The sequence below is a fragment of the Etheostoma cragini genome, chromosome 22 (genome assembly GCF_013103735.1).
Source record: "Etheostoma cragini isolate CJK2018 chromosome 22, CSU_Ecrag_1.0, whole genome shotgun sequence".
NCBI classification, from domain to species: Eukaryota; Metazoa; Chordata; class Actinopteri; order Perciformes; family Percidae; genus Etheostoma; species Etheostoma cragini.
Window position 1 is genome coordinate 13,681,214 of NC_048428.1, and position 26,390 is coordinate 13,707,603.

Below are 26,390 nucleotides of genomic sequence, written 5' to 3' on the forward strand. Positions count from 1 at the left end.
ACTGAGTTTCCAGGGCCCTCATGTGGGGAGGTCCCAAGAATACGCTAGAATGAATAGCTGTGGATGCGGGGAGGGGCCCATAGAAAATACCTTTCTACAGGGCTCAGAATTGTGTGTTCCGCCCCTGTTCTGAGGTGCTGTGTTTTTTGAAAAATTTGCCCCAGATGCATGTGAGGAGTTTAAAAGTTAGCCCACTACAGCCACCCTCTTGTGTTCCCCCAACACTTTGCTCTGTAAAACTGACAATAATAAACTACAAAAACTCTAGTTTAAAAATTGCAGGCGCAAACACTGTGTACAGGTTGAAATATATTTAAAGAGTATGTGCCTGTAAGATGTTTTACAGGAGATGGAGTTAAAACAGTTTGGAAGCCTCTGTTAACGTGTAATTGCTGAAAACGTGTGATGCAGTCTTCCATGGGAAGTTGAATTGCATTTAAGTCTGGGATAGGTTGACTCTCACTAACAATGAAAACTAAGACATAGAGAGGTAATGACGTGAATACATTGCATGGGCATTGTGACAAAAAAATAGTATCAAAAACGGGGTTTGATTTCATGACAATCTTTAAGATTACAACTTAACAATGAGCAATTGATGTGTAGCCTTGAGGCACCATGGCAGCCTACCCGCGGGGGTGAGAGTCTGCTGGGATCTCCGGAGCACAAACACCTGTAGCCTAGCCTACAAAAACATCACCATCAAGAGTTCATTGACCTCTGGCGCGTCAGATGCTTTGTTAATACAGTCGTGGCCATGACAGCTTATACACATCTACTAGCTGACTTGAAGCTGAAACTATCAACGGTACGTGAACAAAGGTGTTTGTCTGTCCGTCGATGGACAATCTGCATCTGAACTGACTACGAGCTTTTTCCTACGTTTTATCACGGTGTAAATGTGGGCGGGGCTTCTTTACGCCCCTGAACTCGCTCACATCTACTAGGACTTCCTGAATGTGCGTCCAGGTTACAGATCACTGTCTGACAGCCAGTTAAAGCTCACCGCTGTGAAGAAATGCCCTCTCACAAGTAAGTAAAATCTGTGAAAAGGGATTTTTTTTCTCGTTTTAGATGCGCTAAACCATCTGTGCTTCCAATAAGTCGAAACATGTTAAGTTTCCGTCGGAATGAACAAGCCTACAATTAGACAGACTAGGTTTATTACGTTATCCCTCCGCCATATGGAAACGCGCATCTCGGTTTTGTAATTTTTCTAAGACCTTCTGTTGGTTGTCAACACAAAAATATAAGATGACTATCCCAGCGGTCGAGAGAGAAGGTAAGGTAAGAGGTTTGTCACCCATGGAGATAGGACTTTAAACAATACTGCATGGAGACTAATTGTTTGAGGTTACCTGCGACTACTTCAAACTCTGAGTCAACAACAACAACAGTTTTTATGGTTTCTATCTGTCAAAGCAGAGTCCTTATTGTGCAAGAGGAAGAGAGAGAGAGAGCCTCTCTACAGGAGCTAACAAGCCTTTGCTCTTCATATTTCCATGTTTTTGTGACCTCCTTTTTATTCCCACTTTCAGCCTCTTACTCGCTCTGAGTTGTGGCAGATAATTAAACAGCATTATGGGCACCTGGGCCTGAGCCATGAAGACATGGAGAGCTTAAAGTTTTCAGCGGATTCAAGCATGCAGACCAGGTAAGCCCACTCCCAGCTGTACGTCCATCCTCGTATACAAACAAAATGTGCTGTAATTTAATACCACCCGACTCTGTCTGTCCGCAGCCTGACAGCGAGGCCTGGTGGCGATGAGGGTCTATGGAGACTCGAGCGCCCTCCTTCCCTTCGCCTCCCTGGGATGGAGGGCGGGCCTTTAGAGACCTCCACTCCTCAAGGGGAGGATTTTCCTTCCCCCCTCAGCTCACAGAACTCTCCTAACACGGTATACAAATGTTTTCCTTTTATTATGTGATCTGTGCACGTCTGAATTTTTTCACACCTTGTTGTCTTGTGTCGCCCTCCAGCAGGAAGACTCTCGCAGCACCCCATCACAGCGGCGCAGCCCTGCCCCCTCGCTGGACCGCCTTGCCCCAGAACGGGTTTCCAAACACTCCTCGCTTTCTCTCGACTTGAACGCCAACAAGAACATGTCAGAGCCGAGCGGTTCAGAAAGCATCGAGGACGGTAAATGAGGGGAGGCACTGGAGATGACTCTTGAGCTTATGTTTTGAATTTTTGTGGTTTAATATTTACCTCCTATTTATCTCTAAACCTATTGCTTCATCAGTGGAGGAGCGAGTGGGTTTGTCCGAGGTGCACGGTCGACTTTATCTAAACAAGGTGTTCCACATCAGTGCCAGCAAGATGTTTGAGCTGCTCTTCACCGACTCCAGCTTCATCCGCAGGTTCATGAACATCAGGAAGACAACCAGTAAGTAAAAAAAACATTCATCTGTTGCTTCTTATGTTAGTAACAATGTGTATCTGTATGATCCCTGATAAAATAACTGAAAACAATTATACATACAGTCATTCCTGAACTTATTTATCCAATAATTATTGAAAACGTTGATGTGAAATATTCAAGTTGTCCTTTTTGTTATCAGACGCCAGCTTTACTTCTTGGCAAAAAGATGCTTTGGGAAACATGAAGAGGAGTCTGAACTACACGATTTCCATCAGCAACCCTCTGATTGGCAAGTTATCCACTGCTACAGAGAACCAGGTGTGTTTGCGTGTGTGCGTGTGTGTGTGTGTGTGTGTGTGTATGTTTAAATGGATGCGTTACTGTGCATTTGTACTCTAATTTATGTTACAGATACTGCACAAAGAATCCAGAGAAGGTCAATATTACCTCATAGACTCCGAGGTGTACACTCACGACGTTCCCTATCACGATTACTTCTACACTCAAAACCGATACTACATTATAGGTAACTCGAAGCGGAAATGTCGACTAAGGTAAGATATTACAATTATATCAGTTTGGCTTATAACACAAACAGTAAGGGACTGCCAGTAAAAATCTTTGTTGTGCTGCCAGGGTGTATACAGATGTGAAATACAAGAAGCAGCCATGGGGCCTGGTTAAGTCCTTCATCACCAAAAACTCCTGGAGCGGCATAGAAGAAAATTTTCGACAGCTTGGTAAGAAGAAAGCTGTTCGCACAGTTTGGAAGCAGACAAGAGCACCCTCCTGTTATGTTTTTTTCTTTAGCTTGTGGTTTAATTTATCTGTGATCTGATGGGAACGGTTTCCTCCAACACACATCAGGCTCTACATCAGTGAATCATGTCACAGCTGCATTTGCAAGGAAGGAGAAGGGGACTAGAATAAACAATCTGGCCTGCATCAGTTATGAGCTTTTTTAAGTTTAGATGGTTTATTTTCTATTTTGCACAATTTAAAATGCCAAATAAAACAAACATAACCTAGTGTACAGTGCATGGAAAGGGCAGAAAAGCCAATGGGCTTCTATGAAGCCTCCCCAGTTTTTTTTGTTTGTTGTTGTTGCAATTTCACTATTTCAAACATACAATTAACATACAGAAAATATTGACTAGATAATAATGATAAAAAGTAATCAAGTGCACTGAGCTTGGGCAGAAAACCTTTTTATACATTTTCTAAAAAAGGTTTCTTGTTGTTTAGTTACCTATTAAACAGACACGTTTCTCCGCTGTAAAACTTAATGTAATACTTGAATCAATTATTTTCTAAATACACGGACACCTTCAGGACAGTGTTTTTACTATCTTAACCCATCTCATTCTGCCCCATATTCAACTATTTGTGACCCTGTGATGACTCTGTACAGAGGCAGAACTGCTGGAGGAGGAAGCGGATATAAATCAAGCAGGTGGAGACGGTGGAAAGATGGGTGGGCTTCGGAGGAGGAGGCGAACTTATAGCCGGACTCTGCCAGAGCACATGAAGCCCAACAAGCAGTACGGGCAAGACCCCGAACAGCACAGAGATGGCAACATGGGTACATGACGTTATACTGTACATAATGGCATGAAAGGAAGTAATAGATTTGTGGTTTGCCGGTTAAATGTAAATCTACAGCCAGGAGACAGTTAGCTTAGCATAAAGGTTGGTAGCAGGGGGAACTGACCCCACTTAACTAGATATATTATGTTTGTATGAAGACTATAAGTTTTTCCCTCCAGTCTTTATGCTATGCTAAACTAAGCTACTCCTGGCAACAGCTTCATATTTAATGAACAGATTAGAGTGTATCAAACTTTTCATTAAACTTCTGTATGCATATTTTGAACTAAAATGTTTTTAAGGCTGCTTGGTTATGAACAGTTTACCATTTTCTTTCAAATAACTTAAGTATTAAGTGATGCCAAAAGTTTTTAAAGGAGCTGTTAGTCTACAATTTTCCTTTTGACATAGCAAGCTTTTACATTTTAAACCTTGTCACACATTACAAAAACAAAATTAATCAAAACATTTAAATGGAGACTGTGGTGCTTCAAACATCCAATTGCTCTGCACTCTGAGAATTTCTTGCTGCAGCAGCAACTGAGACAGAAGCATGGACAAAGCCTTAAAATCTAAAGTCTATTGTGCAAACTGTGTGGCAGACAATAGCCACTACTGTATAGATGAGTGGAGTTATGTTGCTGTCTCATTGGGTTGCACCCTGGACAAACTCACGAAACGTCAGCATTTATTTCTCAGGCCATTGCAAAACGTTACACATCATTGGGAGGAAATATCTTGCAAATGTTGCAAAACAGTGCAAAACTTCACATTGACTGCAACCCAGGTTTTGTACACGGCTGCAGTTTTTAAATTCTATAATTTATTGATCCGTCCTCTGTTTCAGGCCCCATAGAAATGAACGGCCCGCACAGGTGGAACACCACGACAATAGTAGCTGGGATGAGTGTGATGTAAGTTAACAACCCGGATACACCCCTGTAAAACAATTTTGTGTGTTTGGTCATTTCTGCCACCTTTCAACTTTCTGTCTCTCTTGTGTCACTGTGTGCACCACTGGTCAACATAAAACTTGTCTTTCTGTCTCTTTCAGTTTGCTTATTCTGACGGTGATGAATCTGGGTCTGTTTTTGAAGTTGTGGGCCATGGAGGATGTAGCCCACCGCATGTACCTGAGCACAAAGCATCGGCTGAAGGAGCAGAGTGAGGCTAGGTCAGATAACTTTCTGTTCCTTTGCAATGTGCATATTTCTTTGTATTTTCCCCCTTGATTAATCAGCTGTCATGATTTTATCAGTAGTCACTCAGGAAGCAAAAGTGTTGGTGTGGGTGGAGAGGAGGAAGGGGTTAGTTTTCCTTTTTCTTTTGTCAGTGGTGTATGAGCAGCCCAAGTAGAGAGCTGATGTTTAAACGACTCAATCTGCCCAACTATAAGTGAGAGTGCATTTAATCCATGCTCCCCCACCCTTAGCCTTCTTCTTGCATGTCCTTCACTTAGTTTCTGCCTCTGTTTTTGTCTTCTGCTGCCTTTTTATGTGGCAAATGTGAATATAGTATTTTGCACCTAAGAATAATCACTTTCTTTGTGTTGTTTGGCAGCTTGGCCTCTGAATATGGGCCCAAACAGAGACTAGGGTTTAGAGAAGATGCAGAACTGTTAAAAACGGTACTGCAGGACTCCATCAACCTTTTGGAACAGGTAGGACAAGCTGGGAATGCACTACATAAATAAAGAATATTATTTTAGCTCCTATGTGGCCATTATTGTGAAGATTCTTTACATTGCTTTGTGCAAAGTAGAGCAATTCATTATAGACTTTTGACACATTTGTCTTGTAGTCAGAAAGTAGAGGCATGCAGCTGTCTTTTTTTTCTATTTGACAACCAGCAGAAGGCCGTAACATAAATTCATAGCTGTTTTGTAACTCAACTTTTAAAACCTAAAGCGGGTGTTCTAGCTGCTGAGTTTGTTCTTTGTTTCCTCATAGCTCCGCAGCTCTCTGGTGGTGCTGCAGCAGAACTTTGCTTTGGCCAATCGCACAGCTAAACCACAGTGATGCCAGACACGGGGCGACTACAGAGGGCCTGTACCTGCCCTGCGCGGGAAAAAAAACTGCAGTAGTGATCGGCCTCTGAGGAAATCCCGGGAGGCAGTGACGTTGCCATGAAGATGTCTCCAGACCCCTGACGTGCCATGTGTTGCCAGGGGATGACCCAAAGCCTATGCCAGGGCATCGGTTGCTGGGATGTTTTATTTTTTTTAATTTGTAAAGCTGTGTACTGACAACTGCGAGGACAATATTGCATCAGATTCAGAGACACGTAGAGCAGCGGGTTTAGATTTCTGTAGGGTGCTATTGTCAGCTCACTTGGCTCGCTTCTTTTTCACTCTTTCCTTTTTAATTGGCTTTCAGAGCCTCATGCCACACCAAGTGAACTATTGGAAATGCTTTTTATTTTTGTTTTATTCCAGGGAACTGAATCAATATTATTTAAAACTATGTTCTCTATTTACACGTTTGCACATATTTTAATTTTTGCACAAGTGCCTTTTACATTGACTGTGATATACTTTGGGATATACATTTTTTTTTGTCAATAAAAACTGTAGAATCAATGACTCAAATTTAAAGGTCTGTTCTCTGTTTTGGAGTCATGATAATGCATTTTTATACTACATGTAAACTGCAGGAGTGACTGCAACATTAAATTTACAAGTCAAAAATAACCTGCATTTTGTAATACTGTATGTGAGCCAAATCTGGTGTGCAGAGGATCCTGCTGATGATGTGCCTTGTTTTTTTTTTTTTTTTTCAAACCAAATATTCAATACATATCTGAATAATTTTCCTCATTTACCTGTACATGTTTAATCACAGTTTAATGTATAGTACTTTATTTTTTTCTACACTGAACCAATTTTAGGGTTATTTTTAAATGTGTAGGATAAATGAGACTATCTCAAGTTATTTCAGGACCATGCTCTCACACTGTCAACACTATGATTCCCAACTTGACTTGAACACAAATTTTCTTTTTAATGAAGTGTTAGTGATGCACCACTAATACCTTATACCTTGTTTGATGTTTACAGTTTGGCCATTACTGTTGTCTGTGTGCATAATTTTGTTCAGCTGTTCTGATTTTCGACCACTTCTGCAAGTGACCACTTGTTTAAACTTGGTTGCTGTTTTGTACATTTTAAGCCGTACTGCAATTCACTTTTAAAATAAACAAGGTTTATTTCCCAAATCATTACCTATGCTACCAACATTTCAAAAGTACAATATAGTAGAGCCGCAAACAATTACTTTCATCATTAGTCTGCCAATAATTTTCTTGAAGTATTGTCTATACAAAATGTCATTTTATCAATGTAAAAATGCTTGTCTGTGAAATAGTGGAAAAATGCCCTTCACAGCAGCTGACACATTTTAATCTCTTGTTTTGTTTGAAAAACTGTTCGAAACTAAGTGAATTTGAGCCATCTTTAGGCCCTACTTAGTTACTAAAATAATAAAATATCAAAATACAAACTTTGGCTAATAAATAGTTATGGTTCTTTTGCTGGGAATGGACTGTTTTCTTAAAGCTGAACTGAGTGAAGTAACCATTGCTCTGATGTAAGAGTCTGACTTAATGTAGTTAATTAAGTTACTGTTTTTTTTAGTTTTTAATGTTTTTTTAGATGATGTTGGGACCGTTGCACAGACCGTACTGCACACTGTGTACTATGCTGCTATTTGAACCCTGAGCAGAAAAATGAATTGGTGGAAAGCCAAATGTGTCTTTGTTCCTTTGTCAAAGCTGAAAGACTATCCAGGCCGTCTTTAATTATTGACCAATAGCTTGTCCTTACTCCTAGAGGACAGTTTATATTTCTTTAATTGGATATATCAAGTATAGTGTATCTGCAGTAAGATTACATTACAATATGAGGTATCCAGTGGTATAAAGTAACTAAGTATATTTACTCAAGTAATGTTTTGAGGCACTTACTTAAGAATTGTAATTTTATAATATGTGTTACCATAGACTGTAAAAATAAAAAGCGTTACATGCATGCATGTATAAAACGGTTACATACCTGTCCCATAAGAACCATAGACAGTTAAAGAAAGGTATGAACTTGGCTACCATAGTCAGTCTAACCCTAATTCTAGTGTTCTCTAAATCCATGACGTAAACGTTTCCAGGGCGCAATATTACGAATCCCACCATGGCCACGCAAAGACCCGCCCTTCAATAGCATTCACACACTACTATTGGCCAGGGGTCCATGTTTACATGTACTGGTCCTATCTCCTGACCAATCCCCTAACCCTAATCGGTGAAAGGCCTGACTCCAACCAATCGAGCTGCTTCGAAGGGCGGGACTTTGCGTGGCCACAGTGGGATTCGTAATTTTCTTTTCGCCCAGGGCGGGGATTCGGGGAGAGTCCAGCTCATTTGACGTCAGGAGGGAAACTGTCGGGGGGCAGAGCCACAGGATGTCTCCCTGAACAGCGAGCCCAAACCCGGACAAAACCCGGTAACAAGATCCCTTTGCCACACCGGACACTAGCTAGAATCTAGTCCGGGTTGTCACCATCTCCAGCTGCTGTTATTTCGAGACACACTGGGCGTCATGCAGCTGTGAAAAACACCGGATACGACAGCCGTTACCAGGTGAAAGACTTCCGTTGAGAAGTAGCTAGGCGGTGAACCGTTTATGTCGACATTTATTCGAATTCAGCGGCATGTAGGGCAGTTTTCAGGTACGTTACGCTAAGGCTGTGTTTTAGCATTTACCGGGATGTCAGTGTGTTTGTTGACCTGTACGATAAGATAAAATGTGGGTCGGCAGTAACGTTACTGTTTACTCAGTGCCTGGTTAAAGTGCTAGAAGCCGTCTTGTCAATGTCATTTTTAATCAAAACACAAGTCGCAGAGGCCGTAGTCCAGACCAGTTGGTCATGTTGCTAGTATAAATAGGTTTCCAGTCTTTATGCTAAACTAAGCTAGTTAGCTGCCCCATTGCTGTAGCTTCAGGGTAAATGGTTCAATCTTCTCATGGAACTCACAGAAAGTGTCTCAAAATGTCAAGCTGTTTCTTTGACAGCATCTTCAGCAGGTTTACTTCATTGACGTTTGTTGCCTCTTACTTTCTTGTCAAAAAATGAAAACAAAATCACAATTTCCCAAAGTTCAAGTTGACATCTTGAACTAACGTTAATTGTTTGAAACCTAAAGATAATCTGCATACCATCACATAAGCAGCACATCCTCACAATGTTTAAGATGAAGTGTCTATTATCACAATAGTCGTTCGTTTTCTGTCAGTAATCAATTAATCAACTAATCATTCCACCTACAAAGTTCCCAAGTTTGTTTTAAACCATGGCACTCCTATCCCTATAGACAGCTACATGAGCCATCCTGCATTACATCTTTACAATATTTGTAATGTCCTGCAGCAACTGCAAGTCAAACTGTATACCACAGAAAATTGCTCAGTGTTACAACAGGAATTTAAAACAGCTGAGCACCACAGCCATGGTATGAAGCCTTGCAGCAGTATTAGTTTTTGTTGTTGTCAGTGAGCAGATGTGCTAGGTGGAGCACCACACACCCACACACTTATTAGTCAGTACATGTAGCCTTCTGTCTTCTCTTTAGGCCCTAGAAGGACTCTCCTGTTAAGTGTGGTGGCCTTTCTTGAGCCTGGTGTCCTTTTTACCATGTTGCTGATTAATAATAAAACATGTATGCTTTAATTTACTGCTTAGCAGAGGCTCATTCAACTGAGCCAGATTCCCCTAGAGACAGGTTTTACTGAGCTGAATGATTCATCCCACTTAGTGGTTAACTAGTTTTGTTCACTGTGGATTAGGGGACACCGAAGACCTGCGATTGTTATGAAAGCTTCCATTTCCCCACCTCAGCCCAAATCCATCTGTGCCGTCTAAACCAGCCAGCAGGCTGCGTTGATGGGACCGTTCTGTTCCTGTAAATCATTGAAGCATCACAGATGTGTGACAGATGTTGGGGTAGGAGATGGACTGGGTAGGGTCAAATGAGCAGGCTTTTGCAGTGGTGGGAATCTGTTTGAAACCGCTCCACTGAGGCGCGTGCAAATAGCGGGTAAGCTGCAGTGTGCAAATGGACTTTCAGCAAAGTTGGCTTTTAGAGGTATTTACAGGTATTGTCCTTCACTTCCGGTCTCTCACCTGCCATTTTTTTCTCTGAATCCCATTTTATCTAAAACACAAAGGTCAATAACGGGACTAATCATTTTTTTTTTATAATCTGATAGGCTGTCAATCATGAAGAAGCGAGCCAACAAGGTGCTGCAGGAAGAGGAGACCTTGTGCTGCTGTGAGTATGTGAACAGACTCGGAGAGCGCAGTCATGTGGTAGGCTGCTGCTGTGACTGTGAGGACCTGGATGACGTGTGTGACAGGTGAGAGACATTAAACTGAAGAACTTTGAGGGTGCAACTTATGATTATTTTTAACTTGACATTTGATCTATTGGTTAATTACTTAAATTAAACGATTCATTTTCAGTCTATAAAATGTCAGAAAACTTTTTACCCTTTACAATTTCGCAGAGCCTAAAGTGCCATCTCCAAAGTGCTAGTTTTGACCAAAACACAGCCCAAACCCATAGATATTTAAATTACAATGATATAAAACAGGAAAGCCTGATATTTGAGAAGCTGGAAACAGCAAATGTTTTGACATTTTTAGCTCTGCTTGTTCGTGGCGATGACAGTGTTGGTCTCTTGGTTGGTCAGTATGATTACTACTTTGATCCGGATTAAAATATCTCAACAACTATTTGAATTCTTTATATTTATGTCCCCAGAAGAAGAATCCTACCTGCGTTGGAGATTCGCAGCACCTTTTCCTCTAGAACCAAGAGCAGGTCAAAGTTTTCAAGTGCAGACACTCCTCTTTGCTCGGAAGGAATTGTGATAATTTTGACAATCCCCTGACTTTAGCATACTAAAGCAAGATAGTTTGCTGTTTATACTTGCTAAACAGCTAGCTGTGTAGTCATTGTGCGTATGTTAGCATGCAACCTTTCAAATACAACCTCAGAGAGCCGTTGGATTGACGTGACCTTGAACTAAAATATCAGGTGTGAAAAGGTTAATATGGATTTTCTTAAAGCAAATTAATGGGGTGGAGGTTGGCTCATTTGATGGCTTTACCAGGTAATGAAGAAGTTGTTGTTCACATGAAGTAAACATATTTCACCTCTTTTTTTCTTTCAGGTTTATGAAGAGGAAGCCTCAGAAACCTGAATCCCTGTCTCGTGTGGCTGATGTCTTCACAGACCGGATTCGTGTACCCTGGCTCTGGGGGGGAGCCCGAAAAGTTGACCTGTCCATCATCCCTCCTCTTATTCTCCTCCCGGTCCTGCTGCACTTGGCTGCTCTCCACTTCCTGCTTGGCATGGTGACTCTGACAGCTCTGCCTGGCCTGGTGCTGTGGTACTACTATACCACCCACCGCAAGAAAGGACAGACACTCTTCTTCCTCAGCCTGGCACTCTTCTCCCTGGCGTACATGTACTACTTGTTCATCACTAATGTTCTTCCAAGTGGGAATGTTAGCCTGGTCCAGCTAGCGGTGGTAACTGTAGGGGTCATACTTACTCTGGTAGCTCTTGTCCACACCAAGAGAGAACCCGGAATTGTGCGGCCAAACAAAGAGGATGTCCACAGCACGGTGACGTATTACAGCCCTCTGGCAGACAGAGACCCTGTCTTCAATGGGGGGAGGCAGGACGTGACGATGACGGTAGCCAACCGGGCGGGATTGTCGGAGCATGCGGGAGTGGAGGTGAAGGAAAGCGGCCATAGGAACTGGTGTCCGGTGTGCAGAGTGGTGCGGCCCCCGAGGGCGGGACATTGTCGGATCTGTGGTGTCTGCGTGCTGCGTCTCGACCACCACTGTGTCTGGTGGGTTCCCTTAAAATGCCTCTCACTCAGCCTGTCATCACTGTTTCTTCCACTTCTGCCTCACATCTCAAACACTGAGGTTGTCTCGGTTATCATCTGTTCATCTTTTCTACACAAACTATTCAATAAATACCCCATAAAAGTCCTTCTTAATTTTCAAAACAATGCTCTTAAATGTCTTTCTTCCCAGGATACGTAATCAGCTCAAACTGAATGAGTGTTTGTCCTGTTCACACCTGCTGTGTCTTTTATTAATCTTATTTGTATGTGTTGAACCACCATCACACACACATATTATTTACAGCTACAAGTGAACCGTTCCTTGATATCATCCACTCCTATACACATATATGTGTGGTCCTGCATGTGTGTAGTGTAGTGTAACCCCGGTCTCAGTACGATGTTTTGTCTGCCTGTTTGTGTGTACTTTGGTGTTTGTGCGTCCCCTCTGTCGGTGCCTGGGTAGGATAAACAGCTGTGTGGGTCAGGTCAATCACCGCAGCTTCCTGCTCACGCTCGTCCTCTTCCTGTTGACGTCCCTGTACGGCATCAGCCTGGTGCTTCAGAGTGTGTGTCCAAATCAACACCTCCTCACCGCCCTGCTCTACTGCCCGGGGGTCTACAACCAGTACAGGTACTGAGAGCAAAGATCTCCACCTCTTACACTCTGGGCTGGGTAGTTTTTACATTATATTTCCTTAAAGTTACAATTTACTTAATTCTGAAGCCCCATTACTCTAATGATATAGGTTTAATTGAAAAACCATAGACAAATTCTTTGTCTGTGTTCCTTAATCCCATTTATGTTATGTTAAGTTATGTTCCCGGGTTAGAAGCTTTTGGGTCAGTTTGGGTAAAACCGATGTTTGTAAATCCTTCATAGAAACGATGAGGAAAGAGAATTATATTTAAAAAAAAATAATATATATATCAGGTCTTAATACAAGCAAGTAGAGTCTGACCCATAAATTCACACTAATATTGATACATTTAAATTCCTCACAGATATATCAGTGTACAAGTCAAGAAATGCCAAAGATACAGTTCATTTGTAAAAAATTGCATAATTTCCACGCCAGAGACCAGTGACAATTATTTTTCATTTACTATCTTTGCGTATTGTTTCAGCGCTGCACTTTGCTTCACCTGTGCGTGGTACAGCTTTATTGTGACCTGTGGGCTGCTCCACTTGCTGGTGGTGCAGGTCATCAACGTCAGCTACAACGTAACGGAGCGTGAGGCACGCATAGCCCTGCGAGACAAAACCGCTCGCAGGGCCTTCTGGGGACTCGTCGTGGACACTGGCGTATACTCTCGAGGTTTCCGTGGGAACTGGGCAGAGTTCATGACCATGGGAGAAAAACTGAATCCACCCTCTCCCGTCCCAACAGAACTGGTGTAAGAGACCATTGCCCAACCTTGATTCTGAAACCCTAGACAGCATGGATTCCCAGTAGTAAAGTCTGGAGCATCTGCATGAGTAGTGTTAGATCCATGTTACATGTGAATGTACAGCACAGCATGGAAGATGACAAAAGGCTTTTTAAAACAAAAACCGACAAAATGATAAATTCAGAGGAAGTTCTGTGACAAGTTGATGCTAACATCAGAAAGTCACCACATTAACTGTAGAAAGCATTGTGTTGTGTCAAAGTGGTGGTGGTGTTGTTCATGTCCAATGGATGGCAGCATAGCTCCTTTCACTAAATTCTGAAAGGACATTTATCGCTTGGTTACTGCAGTTATTGATTTTGACTTTGACACAGCAATACCTACAAACTCCAGATACATTCACATGAATGTCACTCACAACTGGAATCTCCTCTATGCAGCTATCTACTCTATGCGAGTATCTACTCACACTGACCGTCAATGTCTGCCGAACAAAGATCACCGTTTCCTTCACAGTGACCGTCTTCCCTAGACCTGTCTTTGTCTCCGACATTCTAGTGCCTTGCTGAAAGTTGACATACAAGAAAAATGTAAGACTGAGTAATCTGTTCTGGTCCTAGGGATGTTTTTTTTTATAGCACGGCGTCAGCAACCAGATGACGTCTCTGGAGATTGTCAGTCCTGCACAAAATGTGCAAAACATCTTTTCAAGGATGGTCTGTCTGCACATTCTTCCACAAACACTTATCTGCAGTGTGCACAAAGGAGGGAACCTGACCTGGATTTGTGAAATGTGTCATAGATATTTATCACAGATGAATCAAACATCCTGGAACAAGTAACATAATTCAAGTTCTACAACTCCCCATTGCATTAAACATAATAAACGATTGGATAGTAAGATTATAAATAGGGACTTTTATTCTCTTAAGCTGGTTCAAAAGGATTCTTGAATAAATGAAAAACACATTTATGCATGCATCCAGTTGTGTGTTTGTAAGAAATTAAATGTATTTATATTAAATGAATGTGAGAAAGGCGCATGTGTGTATTAATTTTGTATTTGCATGTGTATCCTCTCCAGAGTTATGGAGATTATGTGTCGACAGTGTGGGTGTGCAGTTTGTCTCCTATAGTGTCTGTTTCTCCTAGAGGCTTTACGGTGGATAGGAGCAGAAATCGGGCAGAACCGCTGTCACTCTCCGTCCCAGCTTCTCCCGCCGCTCCTCCCTCACTTTTTCCTTGCGCATCAGACAGGGAAACTGCCTCCAGGCCAGCAAACATCGTCGCACCACCCGTCTGAAGTGCAGACAGATGGAGGTAATGACAGGAAAAGTAAGTGAGCAATAAGAAACTGAACAATAGGGACCTCTGGGTTGACAGCACCTAATGAGCTTTTGCATAATGTTACTGGGGGCTTAATGACAATGGCAGCTGGTGGGAATTCACCTGCATGCTTTGGTCATTTAGGTGACAACTGAGAAGCCAACATTTTTTTCTCACATTTTGTATCAATGTCGGGGAAATCATAGTTAGACCGGTGCTACAGAATTCGTTAATTTTGTCCACAATGGAAAACAAGACCACATAATAATGCTATTAAGCACAATCACAACCTTAATGTTTGCTGATTTAAAACATTACGCTATGCCAGCTAGTTTAGCCACATTGAAGTTTCTACTTGAGCACCACTACAGACTCCCATTACTCATAGTTGGAAGAGGCATTTACAGCTAACACCAGATTTAAGGCAGTTTACTGGAGTTAAGGTGATGATGGTGGAGTTTAAGATAGATGCATGGGCAGTGCAGTGGAAAAGACGAAAAGCTCTCACATTTCATCTTGGTTGTTCAACGACGACTTCTTCTCAAATATGCATGTTCCAGTTGTTAACCTTTATCAAATTCTGTAGTGTTCGTTCATGAATTAACTAGTTTTTATCACAAGTCGATCTTGAAAGTCTGAAATTTCTTATTAGAATAGGTCTTAAAATGACTCAAACGCAAATGTTTGTGTTCATGCAAATTAAGGCATTGTGTTTTTCCCTTGCATACTGTAACCCAACTTCTCTTATATTTCAACTTTTAATTAAACAAGCTGTTGAACTTAATTTGACTACTTGTTAGTCATGGCTTAAAGACCTGTTATTGTGTTCCTGAGCCAGCTCCTGACGGTCCCACTCCACCAGCCTCTCCTGGGTCACGTGGTGCAGCAGTGCCCACAGAAACCCCCTCAGAGTGCGAGTGCGATAGAAACGCTCGGCTCTCTCCTTTTGAATCATCCGCCAGTCCTTGAGCTGAAACAGACAACATTCACTCAGATGGGGGCATTTTAGTGTGAAGTGATGAGGACGGCACTAGCTTAAATAAGAAAAGAAGTAGAAACTGGTCTAAACGTAGAGGTAGTCGAGCTGATTAGGAAAATGTGTAGCTCTAATTGTCTGTCTGAAAACGGGGAGACTGCAATCCTGATTGAGTAATTGTGTTTGTGTGTGTGTGCGTCGTGTACACACTCTTTTCCAGTAGCTTAAGCTACGCCGAAGTAGGAAGTGCTGGTGCAGTTGGTCAGCTGAAGCTTCTTTCTCAGCAAGGGACTCTCTTGCTGATTGCTGCCAGCCTAGTGTGCACCGCCCCAAGAGGAAGAGATTGTGATGATTCTCAGCCAGCTGGCAGGGATTGAAAAGAGAAATGCTGATGAATGCATCCAAACTCAATCATACATACGTGCCAGGTTGGAACAATGGAGTGCTATCAAATGATTAGGCGCCTGTCTTCAACTGAATCTCACATTTAACAAAGACGGTTTATGTATAGCTTGAAACATGTACTCTATGCACAAGAATTTTTGTGTGATGCTGTGCAAAGAGAGGAACATCTTGAGTATGAAATGATGATACTGAAAAGAACTAAAGATATAACTACTTTATATGTTTTCCATTAAGTTATTTATTTAAATTCATCATCATCATCATTATTCATCATCATCATCATCATCATTATTCTAGTTCTCATGGCGGTTTTCTTGACTGTTTCTCCTTTTTATTTTCCATCAGTTGTTTTATTATGTCAGCTGTTTTATTTTGCACGTTTCTTTGCTTTGTGCAATTGTTGTTTTCTTTTGCCCCCCCCCCCCCCCCATCCTTTGTCTCTTGCAGGAATGGTCCCTTCCCCTATGGTTTCTGTCTGTGTGTTGTTTGTGCCACCCATCCACATATCTGTCCCCCTGTCCCGCCCGGTGACAAATCATAAATAAATAAAACAGACAAAGGAGAATATTAAAACTCTCTTGATAAAATAAAATCTGTTTGGCACAACAAGGTATTTAGCTCCTCATACTGTATACCAGGCTGCAAAGCAGGACAGGTTAGAGAAAAAAAGTGTTATTGTTTGTTGGGTTTATGTGTGCCTCCAGCTTGGGATGTTCATTTTAAGCTGCGGAGTGAGTATATTAAACACAGCAGTCTGCTCACTCTGCAGTCTATTGAATGTGTTAAAGTAGGTTGCCTGTAGATACACAGTGTGTGGTTTGTGGTATTTTGTCATAATAACAAACGTACTATACTTATACTTACTATAGCACTTTTGAAAATCAAAGTACTTCACAAAAAGGGAAAATACAGCACCAATGAATGCATATTATAAAAATAGAAAAAGAAAATCATCATTTTAATTATTTAAAAAATGAATTCATAAATTAGCCAAGACAAAAGAGAAATTGATAAAGAGCCAAATATTCTGCTTATTATGGCCTATTTAGAAGTTATTAATACTCTTGTTTAAAAATGTCTATTATGAACATGTCTGAGCTTCAGTTAAGGGGACTGACAAAAAGATGTATAATCCTCTTAGAATTGGTAAAAATGTAAGAGATTAGTTGTAATAATCATCAGATGGAAAACGATAAACAAGCTTTTTAGTATGAGAAAATTGGGAAGCACGTCCATCAAAGATTTGAACTATAAAAAGCCTTTCATTACACACATTGCCTTTAAGCAACTGCCCCCAAGTCAGATAGCAGACGCACATGCAACACTCCATGCAAATAAGTCTTTAACCTTTTTATTATTCAAATCCATGGCGTGGACTTGGATTTACCCTTGTAGGTCAAAATTTCTTTCTGCTCATCCAAATTGGATTTTGAAAATCAAAGAAGCAAAAGAGAGCCTTCTGGGTTCTTAAAATGTTGAGTTTGAGGACTGAGGGCAGGTTGAATATGGCTGATAATACTCGACTAGTGTAGCTGACGAATGAAATAGACAAGACCAGCGATTCACCTGTATGTTGGCTTGTCTAAGCTCAATGAGGCGTTTCCATGGCACCAGGCCTCGCCGTAGCAGCAAGTTTCTGTGGTAGTGCTGGTGGGCCAGCTTTAGGAGCTCCTGTTGCCTTTCCAGTTGCCTCTGTTTTTCCTCTTCCCTCTACACACACACACACACACACACACACAGAAAGAAGTGACATTATACATGTGGCTCAGTGGTACTACTTCCTGTAACACTGGAAGACTGATGATTTTGGGAACATCCATATAATACAAATCTCGCCTCTCTTTTCTGCCTTTTCTCCTCCCTCTTCTTTTCGACTGCTTTGCGTTTCTCCTCCTCCTCCTCTCTCTGCCTCTGCTCCTCAGCAGCTTTCATCTCAGCCTGAAGAGTTTAATAAATTATAATTATTATTCAAATATTGTTTCAGACAATTATAACTTGCTACTCACCATACAAAACAGTTCGGAGGTACAGAAAACAACTTATCAATCTCCTACCAGTTTTTCCTCTTCCTTCTTTTTCTTTAGTCCCTCAATCTCCTTCCTTCGCTCTGCACGTTGACGTGAACGGGCCTCCATGGCTTCAAAGAGAGAGAGATGGGTGAGTTGAGCACAAGGTATTCCCCTGGTACAACAGAGTCTCAGAATTGGATATGTGGATGTTTATGTATGATTTCTTCAGCCTTCATATCCTGAATCGAACTGGATGGAAAAAAGGAGTGCTACTGTTGTCAGACTATAGATCTATAGCTTTTACTATGCAATTGTTTTGTCTCCATATGCGTGAGAGAGCTACATCATTCTATGTTTGGAAGAAGATATGTACCTGCTGTGTGTATATGTACATATGTATATGTGAGTTTGTGTATTTCATGCTCTGCTTTTAAGCTCTCAGAGTGAAGGACCAACTGACCAGTGATGATTGGATGCTGGCATGTCTGTCGTGTGACAGCTTCCCTTGGAGGTGCACAGGGACTGTCAGGTTCTCCGTTAACGCTCAGTGGCCTTCAACAGTAACAATCCCAGCGAGAAGCACAGAAACACAGCCCCATCATTATATATTTCTCTGCATATTAATTTCTTTCTTCAAACTTTATTGCGATAGGTATTGAACCAATCAAAGCCAACCGACATGCGTCAGACATCCATAAATGAGAGGGCAGAGCGTTTTGCTTTTACCCATGAAAACTATATGTTAAAGGTTGTTTAGACTTCTGGGAAAGCATCTGTCATCATATAAATATCTTATTACAAGAACTATTAATGTACAAAATATTGGCTTTTGCACAAGCTCCTCCTCTGTTCTCTCTAAGCTTTAAAATCATTCTGTAGCTGACTGTTTATACTCTTACATGACTTGTATTTAAAAAGAAAATGCTATTAAGGGATAATGACTTTTAATCCCAATTTACTGTAACCTGGGTGTAGCTTCTGAAAACAATAAGTGCCTGTACTATTCTAGACATTTGAGATTTTTCTGTAAAAGCTCATGTTTACCCACTGGGGTGTACACAGACAGTATCCTGCCAATTTAAGTCTGCACTTTAGAACAAGAAGTTAGTTCAACTAAGTGATTTGTCATCATCTAAAGACAGTTTTAGAGCAGTTTTAGAGCTGGGATGTGTATAAGTCCAAGGGGTTGAAGTTAGGGGCTAGGCTAAGAATATATACACATCATACATGTAGTGTACTTGTACCCAAAACGTTGATATTCTTAATCTATTTATATATTTTTTTTTACTATTTGAGCCTGTAATTAATTATTTTAGGGGAACAGTAAACAAGGTGCAAATGGCCACTTTGACTACAACACCCAGACCCATCGGACCAACATTCTCAAGTTTGATTTATATACACTGAATGGTGATAGTTCCCTGACCTAAACGAAACAATGCTGTTGTTGCTGAAATTAGTTTTACAAGTCACCCTTATTCAAAAGTTAATAAGTTGTAATATTGGCTAAAGTTAAACAAATAGTTTACTTGTGCCTTATAAATCAGTTGCCATTACTGAGGACAACATTTGGGTTGCCAGGTTGTAAACAATCTATCCTTCTCCATTATGTAGACCACCATAAAAGCGCAGCAGGATATCTGGACATTCTTTAATTAAGTATTTATTCACATATATAACTGCAGACTTAATTGATTACTATGCAAACCCTTAATAAACAATGCATTAACATGTATAACTGCAGAATAGTTGGTTTCTTACCCTTAATGAATGACTTATGAACATTTACACATGCTGCCTGAATGGCTTATTAGAAGGTGAGAAACCCCCAAACTGGTAACCCAAATGCTGTTCTTATTAGTGGCATACAACCGACCAATAAAACAGTGATAACATGTTTATTAACTAATAAAGCCATGAGTTAGAGCTTTTAAACGATTTATAAAGGGTAATGTTTGATAGAGTGGTGAATAAGATAGCCACACATCTGGAGTTTTTGTGTCTTACATTGTGCAGTGGGCCTTCCTCTGCTCTGAGCGGTCAAAGTTGAGGCACTTTGGTCTCGAGCCTCCAATTATTGATAGCTGCTTGAGCTGTGTGGTTTTCTCCATTTCCAGCTTCAACCCCGTCACGCTCTGCTCCTCCTTCAGCTGTGCAATCTGCTCTTGCTGCTCCTTCAACAGCTTCCTCTGCTGTGTGATGATCTGCTGTTGGGTGGAGTGTCTGTTGTGAAACTTGCTGCCTGGCGGCACCGTGCTTTTTGAACAGTTAAAGGGGCGGCCCTCACATCTCTGCTGTGCCCCTTTGAGCTCAGCAGCAGTCGGTGCAGCATGCTGTCGGGTCACCTGCCATGGCTGTGTGGGCTGGGCCACAGCACCCACAGGGGTCTTATTGTGATGTACTGCAGAGGCATTGGGTGCTGAAGTGCTTGAACTGTGCGGCTCTCCCTACAAAGATGAAAACAGAGCAGATATGAAGATGAAACAGGGGTGACCAGGGGGTCAGCTGAGAAAAAAACTAAACCGTGTGCACAGAATACAAATCTGTTCCCTCAGTTTAAGAAACTGTGCGCACGGATTCATAATCCGTGCCCTCGGTTTTGTAAACGTGAGTAAAGTAGGAAAGATATTCACAGATTCAAACTTCTGGGATCAATTACTATAAGGAATAGCGAAATGATATTAAATCACGAATGACGCATCTTTCCTAATGTAGTAAGGTTAACAATGAGATACTAACTCATTTTTATCAAAACAAGCCGTCATCCAAACTGGAGGAATAGGATTGGTCTCTAGTAGCAGCCGGCGGTGCTAAGGGACCGTCTATAAACTACAACACAGACACAAAATATCTATTAATTTGATGATTAAATAAGGTAGTGTCTCCAAACTTATTTTTTCAACAGTAGGTGCTGTAGTACAACTAGGCGGAGACAATTTATAATTGAGGAAAGGTAAACCGAGGGAACATATTTATATTCTAAGTGCATGGCTTTGTTTTTTTTTCCTCAGCTGAGAGCAAGTATGTCCTCTTTATCGACCCCACCAGCAACTTCAACTTTATCTCCTGTCCCTTAAGCTCTGTTCCACTATCCTACCCCTCTTATTTCTCTCTAGTATTCTTTCCATCTGCTCTATGCATTCCCGTCCCCTATATATTAACACCACTCTTTTCTTGCTCTCACTCACCCGAGTTCTGAATATTTCAGCAGGAAACGTTTTCTATTCCTGGTTGACTTACTGAGAAAGGTTCAGGTCATTCCAGGCAATAAGAAGATTTATTCCATCTAAGTCCCAAGCATATTTATTGCCTGATGATGTTTTAGTCAGACTCAGTGTTTAAAAATGTGATTTTCCAGGTTGTTCTCAGTGGGAAGCATCAACAAAGATGTTTAACTATTCAATTTTTCACTTTGCACTGTTGCTAATGATATGAGGATTTGTGAGTGCACTTTTCACCATTAACGTGGTCTCTGGTTGGTTAGATGCCTCAGGTGGGGCCATAATTGGCTGATCAATTGGGGTTTCTGGGGCCTTGAGTTTTCCTGTTGATGCAGCATTGATTAAGGCAGCCATCTTGCGCCGGGTCTCCTGCTGCTGGGCTAAAAGCTCTTGTTGTTCCTTCTCCATCCGACACCATAGCTGCCACTCATTCAGACATCGCCGTAGCAACCGCCTTCGGTCACTCTCCACAGCCAGCTGACATTGCCTGGAGGGGGGAACAGGTGTGATTGTATTTTGACCCCCCAGTTATTGTTTGATTGGGTTAGCGGAGATGATGGAGGGTGTCTTCTAGAAATACTTTCATTAATAATTTATTTTGAATAAAGGTTGTAATTTCCATTGTATGATTTGTGGTACATGGCAGGATTTGTACAATAATGGGTTATCAGGTCCTTTTAATGTAATTCCTTTGAGGTTCTTGCCTGTTTTCCAGTCGTAGGTTCTCCTCTGTTCTCGCCACCTCTCGCTGCTGTTGTTCTGCCCACACCACTGCCCGCCACGCTCGCCAGGCTCTCAGCTGGCGCTTCCAGTCACAGAGGGCCATGGCTTTACCTAAGCGTAGCCTTCTGGCCAACACCACTGAATACCATTTAGAGAAATGCCTCTGCAGACACTAAAACGTGTGAAACATGTATGCCCACAGGTTAGAGAACTCACATTGAAACATTTACTGTACCAACCTGCAAGTACAGCCACAGTACAGGAACCAACCTTGAGATTACCCATGAGAACCATCGTTTGAATTTTCTGTTCTTTAAAAAGTTTCTCTGTGTCCCGCTGCTGCTCTTTAGTGGGAAGTGGAGGAGCTGACTGGAGGCTTCTGGCTGCCGTTTGCCCTTCTACTCTCTCCCTTTCCCTGTAGAATAACCATACATACACCTTTTAGTCTACCAGGGTCCAGTTAAGAATAGCAGTCATCTCTAAAAGTTGCAGTGAATAAATCTTTTTTGGGGTGTATAAACACACATACTAAACACGAATATATGGTCTTACATAACTGTACACCAAATCTCCTGGAATTGACCTAATTGGTTATTTTTCTCTTGCCAATCTCTGTAAAAAAATAATTAGATTTTCAGAATATAAATTCAGTAGAAATACCTTAATGAAAAAACTAATGCCCTGTAATACAATTGTAAAACACATTATCTATGCTAGCAGCATGGCTCTAAAACTGGCAATGACGGCTGGTTCACTCCACCACTTTAGTCCAGACAGAAATATGAGAACATTTTTTAGATGGACTGCCATTAAGTTTTGTACAAACATTCATGATCCCCAGATGATTTTTGCTTTAGTGCCACAGGTTGACACTCGTGGTTCTACACTACACTACTTTTTAACAACTTTTCATCTAGCACCATCATTAAGTTGAATTTCTAATATTTCCAATACTTTGCGGAAAGCGGCTATTGTTATTATTGTTATTGTTTACATTTACCTCAAATCACCACTGTAAAGGAGTGTATATCTAAAGGTCTTGTTTTTATTTCCGCATGGTGACAGCCATTGATTGCTTTTGGCTGGTACACACTTTTTAAGAGATTTCACAGCAGCATGAGCTTGCGTGCACTACCCTGCACAGGGACACTTCTGCAATACTCGTTTGGGTCAGGGAGCTAGCTTACTCCTCAAAAGGTTACCTTTAATCCATTCAATCCACTATAGGAAGGAGGAAGAGGCAAGATCACGTAAAAGCAATCAGACAGGAGTGGGTTATTTCAGATTTGGGCGATAAGCACTTCAGAACAGGCTGGTGGTTGCTGTGGATACCATACCTCTGTCGAACCAGCTGTTCCAGGCTTCTCCTCTCCTCCATCTGACGTCGCAGTCTCACCATCTCCTGCTGCACCATCTCCTCCTGTCTGCGTGCCTGCTGCTTCTTCCTTGTGTCCTCCACTCGCTCCCTCCTCTTTGCCTCCTCTGTGGCACCCCGCCGGGCCTCCCTCTCTCTCTGTTGCCTCTGCCTTTCAGCCTCCTGCCGGGCCCTGTTCTCTCGCACCTTCAGTGGCAATCAGTAGCAATTAGTTTAGGTGAGAACACAAAATGTGTGCCTATCATTCTACTCACGGTGACAGTTTCCCAAACCGCAGCATTCACACCTCTTATCTCGAGAAAACCGAGATTTACTTCGGTCACACACCTGTAGGTGTCGTGCTTCCATGGTAACAGTCGGATCTCTGAACTTCTTCCTTGTTTGTCCAACATCCATCGCCAGTTCCTCGATCCCTCCCGAGTCCAACACCTCTTGCTCCATCAGGTCCTGAAGGAAGCTGTTAACGGCACTGTGCTCTTCTTCCTCGGCCAGGCAGTTGTACAGATCTTTGCACAAGTGAGTGTGAAAAAGAAGTATTATAACTGAGGAGTTTAAAAAAAACAAACACTTTACCAGTGATTTTATGTTTTATACTATTAACATATGTCCTGTGAATTGTTGCTGATAGATGTGCAAAGCATATGTTTTCACATTGATTTGTTGCCCTTTCAGTTCATTTCCCCATGATGTGAGACTCAAAACACTTGCTTGAGATAATCTTTTACAGAAAGCATTTACAGAAAGACATTGTTTAACTCTACTGTAGTGCAGTTAATAGTATTGTTATCAAAACTCAAGGAAACTCCTACATCTAAGATGTGGAAGTCACTTGTTGAAAACCATTGCATTCAGTTATTTTTTAGGAATATGAAACCTAAAATACGGACAGGACATTGTGAAAGGAAATTAAAATTTGGTAGCTCTTGGTTTTAGAACACTGCAGTTTGGTATTTAACTCCGAATTCTTCAAATTAAGACCGTGAATGCACAAACAATGAAGAAAACAAAAGAAAACAACTACACAATGATAACTCAACTTTGACCAAAAAAGAGAGTTTATAAAATGCTTACTGTGATCAATTTCTAATCTCAAGCAAGTTCAACATCTCTGCAGTAAAATAAATTCAAATCAGTGAGTTAGAGTTAAGATTACATGATAATGACTAAATATTCCTTTATGATGAACTAGTCCTTTAAAGGTGTTCTGCTCCAACCTTTAACATATTTAGCTACAAACCCTAGCTTTAACGGGTCTTGAATAATTCAAATAAGGTTAGTTGGATAGGTTAAATAGTTTTTGTCCCACTTTGTACCATCAAAGTTGCAGAAGTTTAGGGCGGCAGGCTGAGACATAGCATGTGCAGCAGAGCTTCTCCTCTCACTGGAGCACACCAGGTCATCTTCCTCCTCCACCTCCAGTTCCAGCCGCAACTTACTGTTCAGCCAATCACCAAGAAGAGCCTGAGCTGTGACAAGCAATCACCCAAATATCATTGTTCAGTCTGCAGCTGCTGCACAGGATCAACTCTGTTATATAAGTAACACTTCTCTAGAGACCTCTATTATTTTTTATAGGCTGACCTACCTTCACTGTAAGCGTCATCGTGATCTCTTATCTGCTCAGTGCTTTGCAATGGTACAGCTAGGCTGTTGGTTCCTAAATGAGGTTTCTTGTGGGGGAAGACTTCCGATACAGCAAACTCGGAAGCCACCTCCACACGCTACATAAAAAAAAAATAGAAAAACTATTGATTTTTTTCATTATCACTTAATGTAATGATTATTGAAATTACTTGGTTAGTGTCCATCCGTCAGATGTGTCATCTTCAAATAGCTTGTTTTCCCACTAACAGTCCAAAACCCAACAGAATACATTGCAATGATACAAAAATGCATCGTGAAAATAGACATGCACACCGCCGCACTTGCAAATAAGTTCTTCTCACCTTCCTCCACTGATCGATGTCCCCATTCTTCACATGTATCTGTTATTTGAAGAAAAAAATAATAATTTCAATTTTAAGTTGATAGTGTTTGCAAAAGAGACCATAGGGCCCCATAAAAATGCCCAGCCAAGCTCACAGAGACAGACACCTTGAGCTGTGGGCTGAGCCAATGCCTAATGTCTGCTGATTATTTCCCAGGAAAGCTTAGTAGCTGTCTTATATCAGCATATTACTTACTAAATTATTTCCAAGACATCCAAAAGTTGGTGCTTTACCAGCAGCGATCCAGCTATCTCTGCCTCAGACAGGAGACATATGAGACAGCAAGCATATCAGTATCTAAGAAAGGTCATCTGTATGACATTTCTAAGCCATCCTCTGACACGAGCCATCCTTCATCCATAGTAATAACACTGATTCTGTGGTTCTTCTTCACACATAAATCCCATAGGGCCCTTTTGTCCAATTATGTTAGAGCTCTAGGGGATTTGATAAGCCTGGACTAAAAAGTGAAAATAGTAAAAAATATTTTATGTATGAGAAAATGTTGAGGTGAGCCTGAATTCATTTATCTAGAATAAGCAGACCCATTTTCATTCCTTTTCCCCCAATTAGAATTGGAAGCCCATACCTCTAAATTTTACGAAGACAAAACTTACCTTGTCTGCGTTTTTACTCTTGCCGAGCCTCTTCCACCTAAAGAGGTGAGGATTGTGACCTGGCAACGTCATCATCTGTTTAGTTATAGACCGCTGCTACTACAATATATGCCCAAACATGATTACTCTTCTACCAACAGCTACAAAACTATGTAACCGTTTCAACAAAGAGTGTTCAGTAGTCGTGTCAAAGAGCCTTCGCACATCGCAAGACCTGTACACACAACTGCCGTCCTTTTGAGCACATAAGATTCTGGGTAATGTAGTAAATTAACAATTTTTTTAGGCTAACGGTCGCGTCAACAAAGCATTTTAGGACTTCATGGTCCACTACACTTTTTTTTGTGGTTTCTGGTAACCATAGCAACGCTTCTCTCTTCTCTAAATGTGCCTAATTTGCTTTTAAAATGTAATAAATCTTAAAGATATAATTAAAGAAATCCAGTAACACTACTTATTTGAAAGGTTGTATAAGCACAATACAACAAATTGGTGT

The 26,390-nt window shown here is 41.3% G+C and overlaps 3 protein-coding genes across 5 annotated transcripts in view; 2 read left to right on the forward strand and 1 right to left on the reverse strand.

Moving 5' to 3' along the window:
• The window catches only part of gramd1c (GRAM domain containing 1c), an 11,008-nt gene extending 3,848 nt beyond the window's left edge, over positions 1 to 7,160 (forward strand). Inside the window, 12 exon segments of the mRNA XM_034862565.1 lie at positions 1,539 to 1,654; positions 1,742 to 1,898; positions 1,981 to 2,140; positions 2,244 to 2,387; positions 2,563 to 2,681; positions 2,775 to 2,917; positions 3,000 to 3,103; positions 3,775 to 3,945; positions 4,798 to 4,864; positions 5,005 to 5,124; positions 5,511 to 5,610; positions 5,900 to 7,160. Coding sequence (XP_034718456.1) covers positions 1,539 to 1,654; positions 1,742 to 1,898; positions 1,981 to 2,140; positions 2,244 to 2,387; positions 2,563 to 2,681; positions 2,775 to 2,917; positions 3,000 to 3,103; positions 3,775 to 3,945; positions 4,798 to 4,864; positions 5,005 to 5,124; positions 5,511 to 5,610; positions 5,900 to 5,968 — 1,470 coding nt within the window. The 3' untranslated portion in view covers positions 5,969 to 7,160.
• A 940-nt stretch (positions 7,161 to 8,100) lies between these two features.
• zdhhc23b (zinc finger DHHC-type palmitoyltransferase 23b) lies at positions 8,101 to 14,155 on the forward strand. 3 transcript variants are annotated; one of them, XM_034861689.1, is made up of 6 exons: positions 8,101 to 8,581; positions 10,201 to 10,353; positions 11,173 to 11,862; positions 12,329 to 12,496; positions 12,991 to 13,260; positions 13,813 to 14,155. In XM_034861689.1, exons 2-6 carry the CDS (start codon positions 10,217 to 10,219, stop codon positions 13,856 to 13,858), a joined length of 1,311 nt encoding a protein of 436 aa, XP_034717580.1. In that variant the 5' UTR covers positions 8,101 to 8,581; positions 10,201 to 10,216; the 3' UTR covers positions 13,859 to 14,155. The 3 variants fall into 3 exon arrangements, with proteins under 3 accessions (XP_034717580.1, XP_034717579.1, XP_034717578.1); XM_034861688.1 differs by having other exon boundaries at positions 8,101 to 8,432; positions 10,200 to 10,353; XM_034861687.1 differs by having other exon boundaries at positions 8,497 to 8,656; positions 10,196 to 10,353.
• Positions 13,198 to 26,219, reverse strand: ccdc191 (coiled-coil domain containing 191). Its single transcript, XM_034861684.1, has 17 exons — positions 25,895 to 26,219; positions 25,236 to 25,274; positions 24,875 to 25,010; positions 24,603 to 24,755; positions 23,617 to 23,795; positions 23,252 to 23,475; positions 22,185 to 22,329; positions 21,896 to 22,086; positions 21,429 to 21,678; positions 19,978 to 20,417; positions 18,431 to 18,522; positions 18,016 to 18,098; positions 17,798 to 17,899; positions 17,528 to 17,671; positions 15,767 to 15,919; positions 15,396 to 15,550; positions 13,198 to 14,553 (listed from the first exon to the last, which is right to left on the reverse strand). Exons 1-17 carry the CDS (start codon positions 25,967 to 25,969, stop codon positions 14,412 to 14,414), a joined length of 2,703 nt encoding a protein of 900 aa, XP_034717575.1. The 5' UTR covers positions 25,970 to 26,219; the 3' UTR covers positions 13,198 to 14,411.
• Between the last annotated feature and the right edge of the window lie 171 nt (positions 26,220 to 26,390).

Excerpts from the sequence above, each read along its gene's own strand:
- zdhhc23b (XM_034861689.1), top strand. The coding sequence starts at position 10,217 with ATGAAGAAGCGAGCCAACAAGGTGCTGCAGGAAGAGGAGACCTTGTGC. Across the intron at positions 10,354-11,172 it reads CTGGATGACGTGTGTGACAG|GTTTATGAAGAGGAAGCCTC; the intron begins GTGAGAGACATT and ends TTTTTCTTTCAG. Across the intron at positions 13,261-13,812 it reads CCCGTCCCAACAGAACTGGT|TGCCTTGCTGAAAGTTGACA; the intron begins GTAAGAGACCAT and ends CCGACATTCTAG.
- ccdc191 (XM_034861684.1), bottom strand. The coding sequence starts at position 25,969 with ATGATGACGTTGCCAGGTCACAATCCTCACCTCTTTAGGTGGAAGAGG. Across the intron at positions 18,523-19,977 it reads AGGAAGGCCCACTGCACAAT|GCCACTGAGCGTTAACGGAG; the intron begins GTAAGACACAAA and ends TTACTGTTGAAG. Across the intron at positions 15,920-17,527 it reads TTAGACAAGCCAACATACAG|CTGGCTGAGAATCATCACAA; the intron begins GTGAATCGCTGG and ends AATCCCTGCCAG.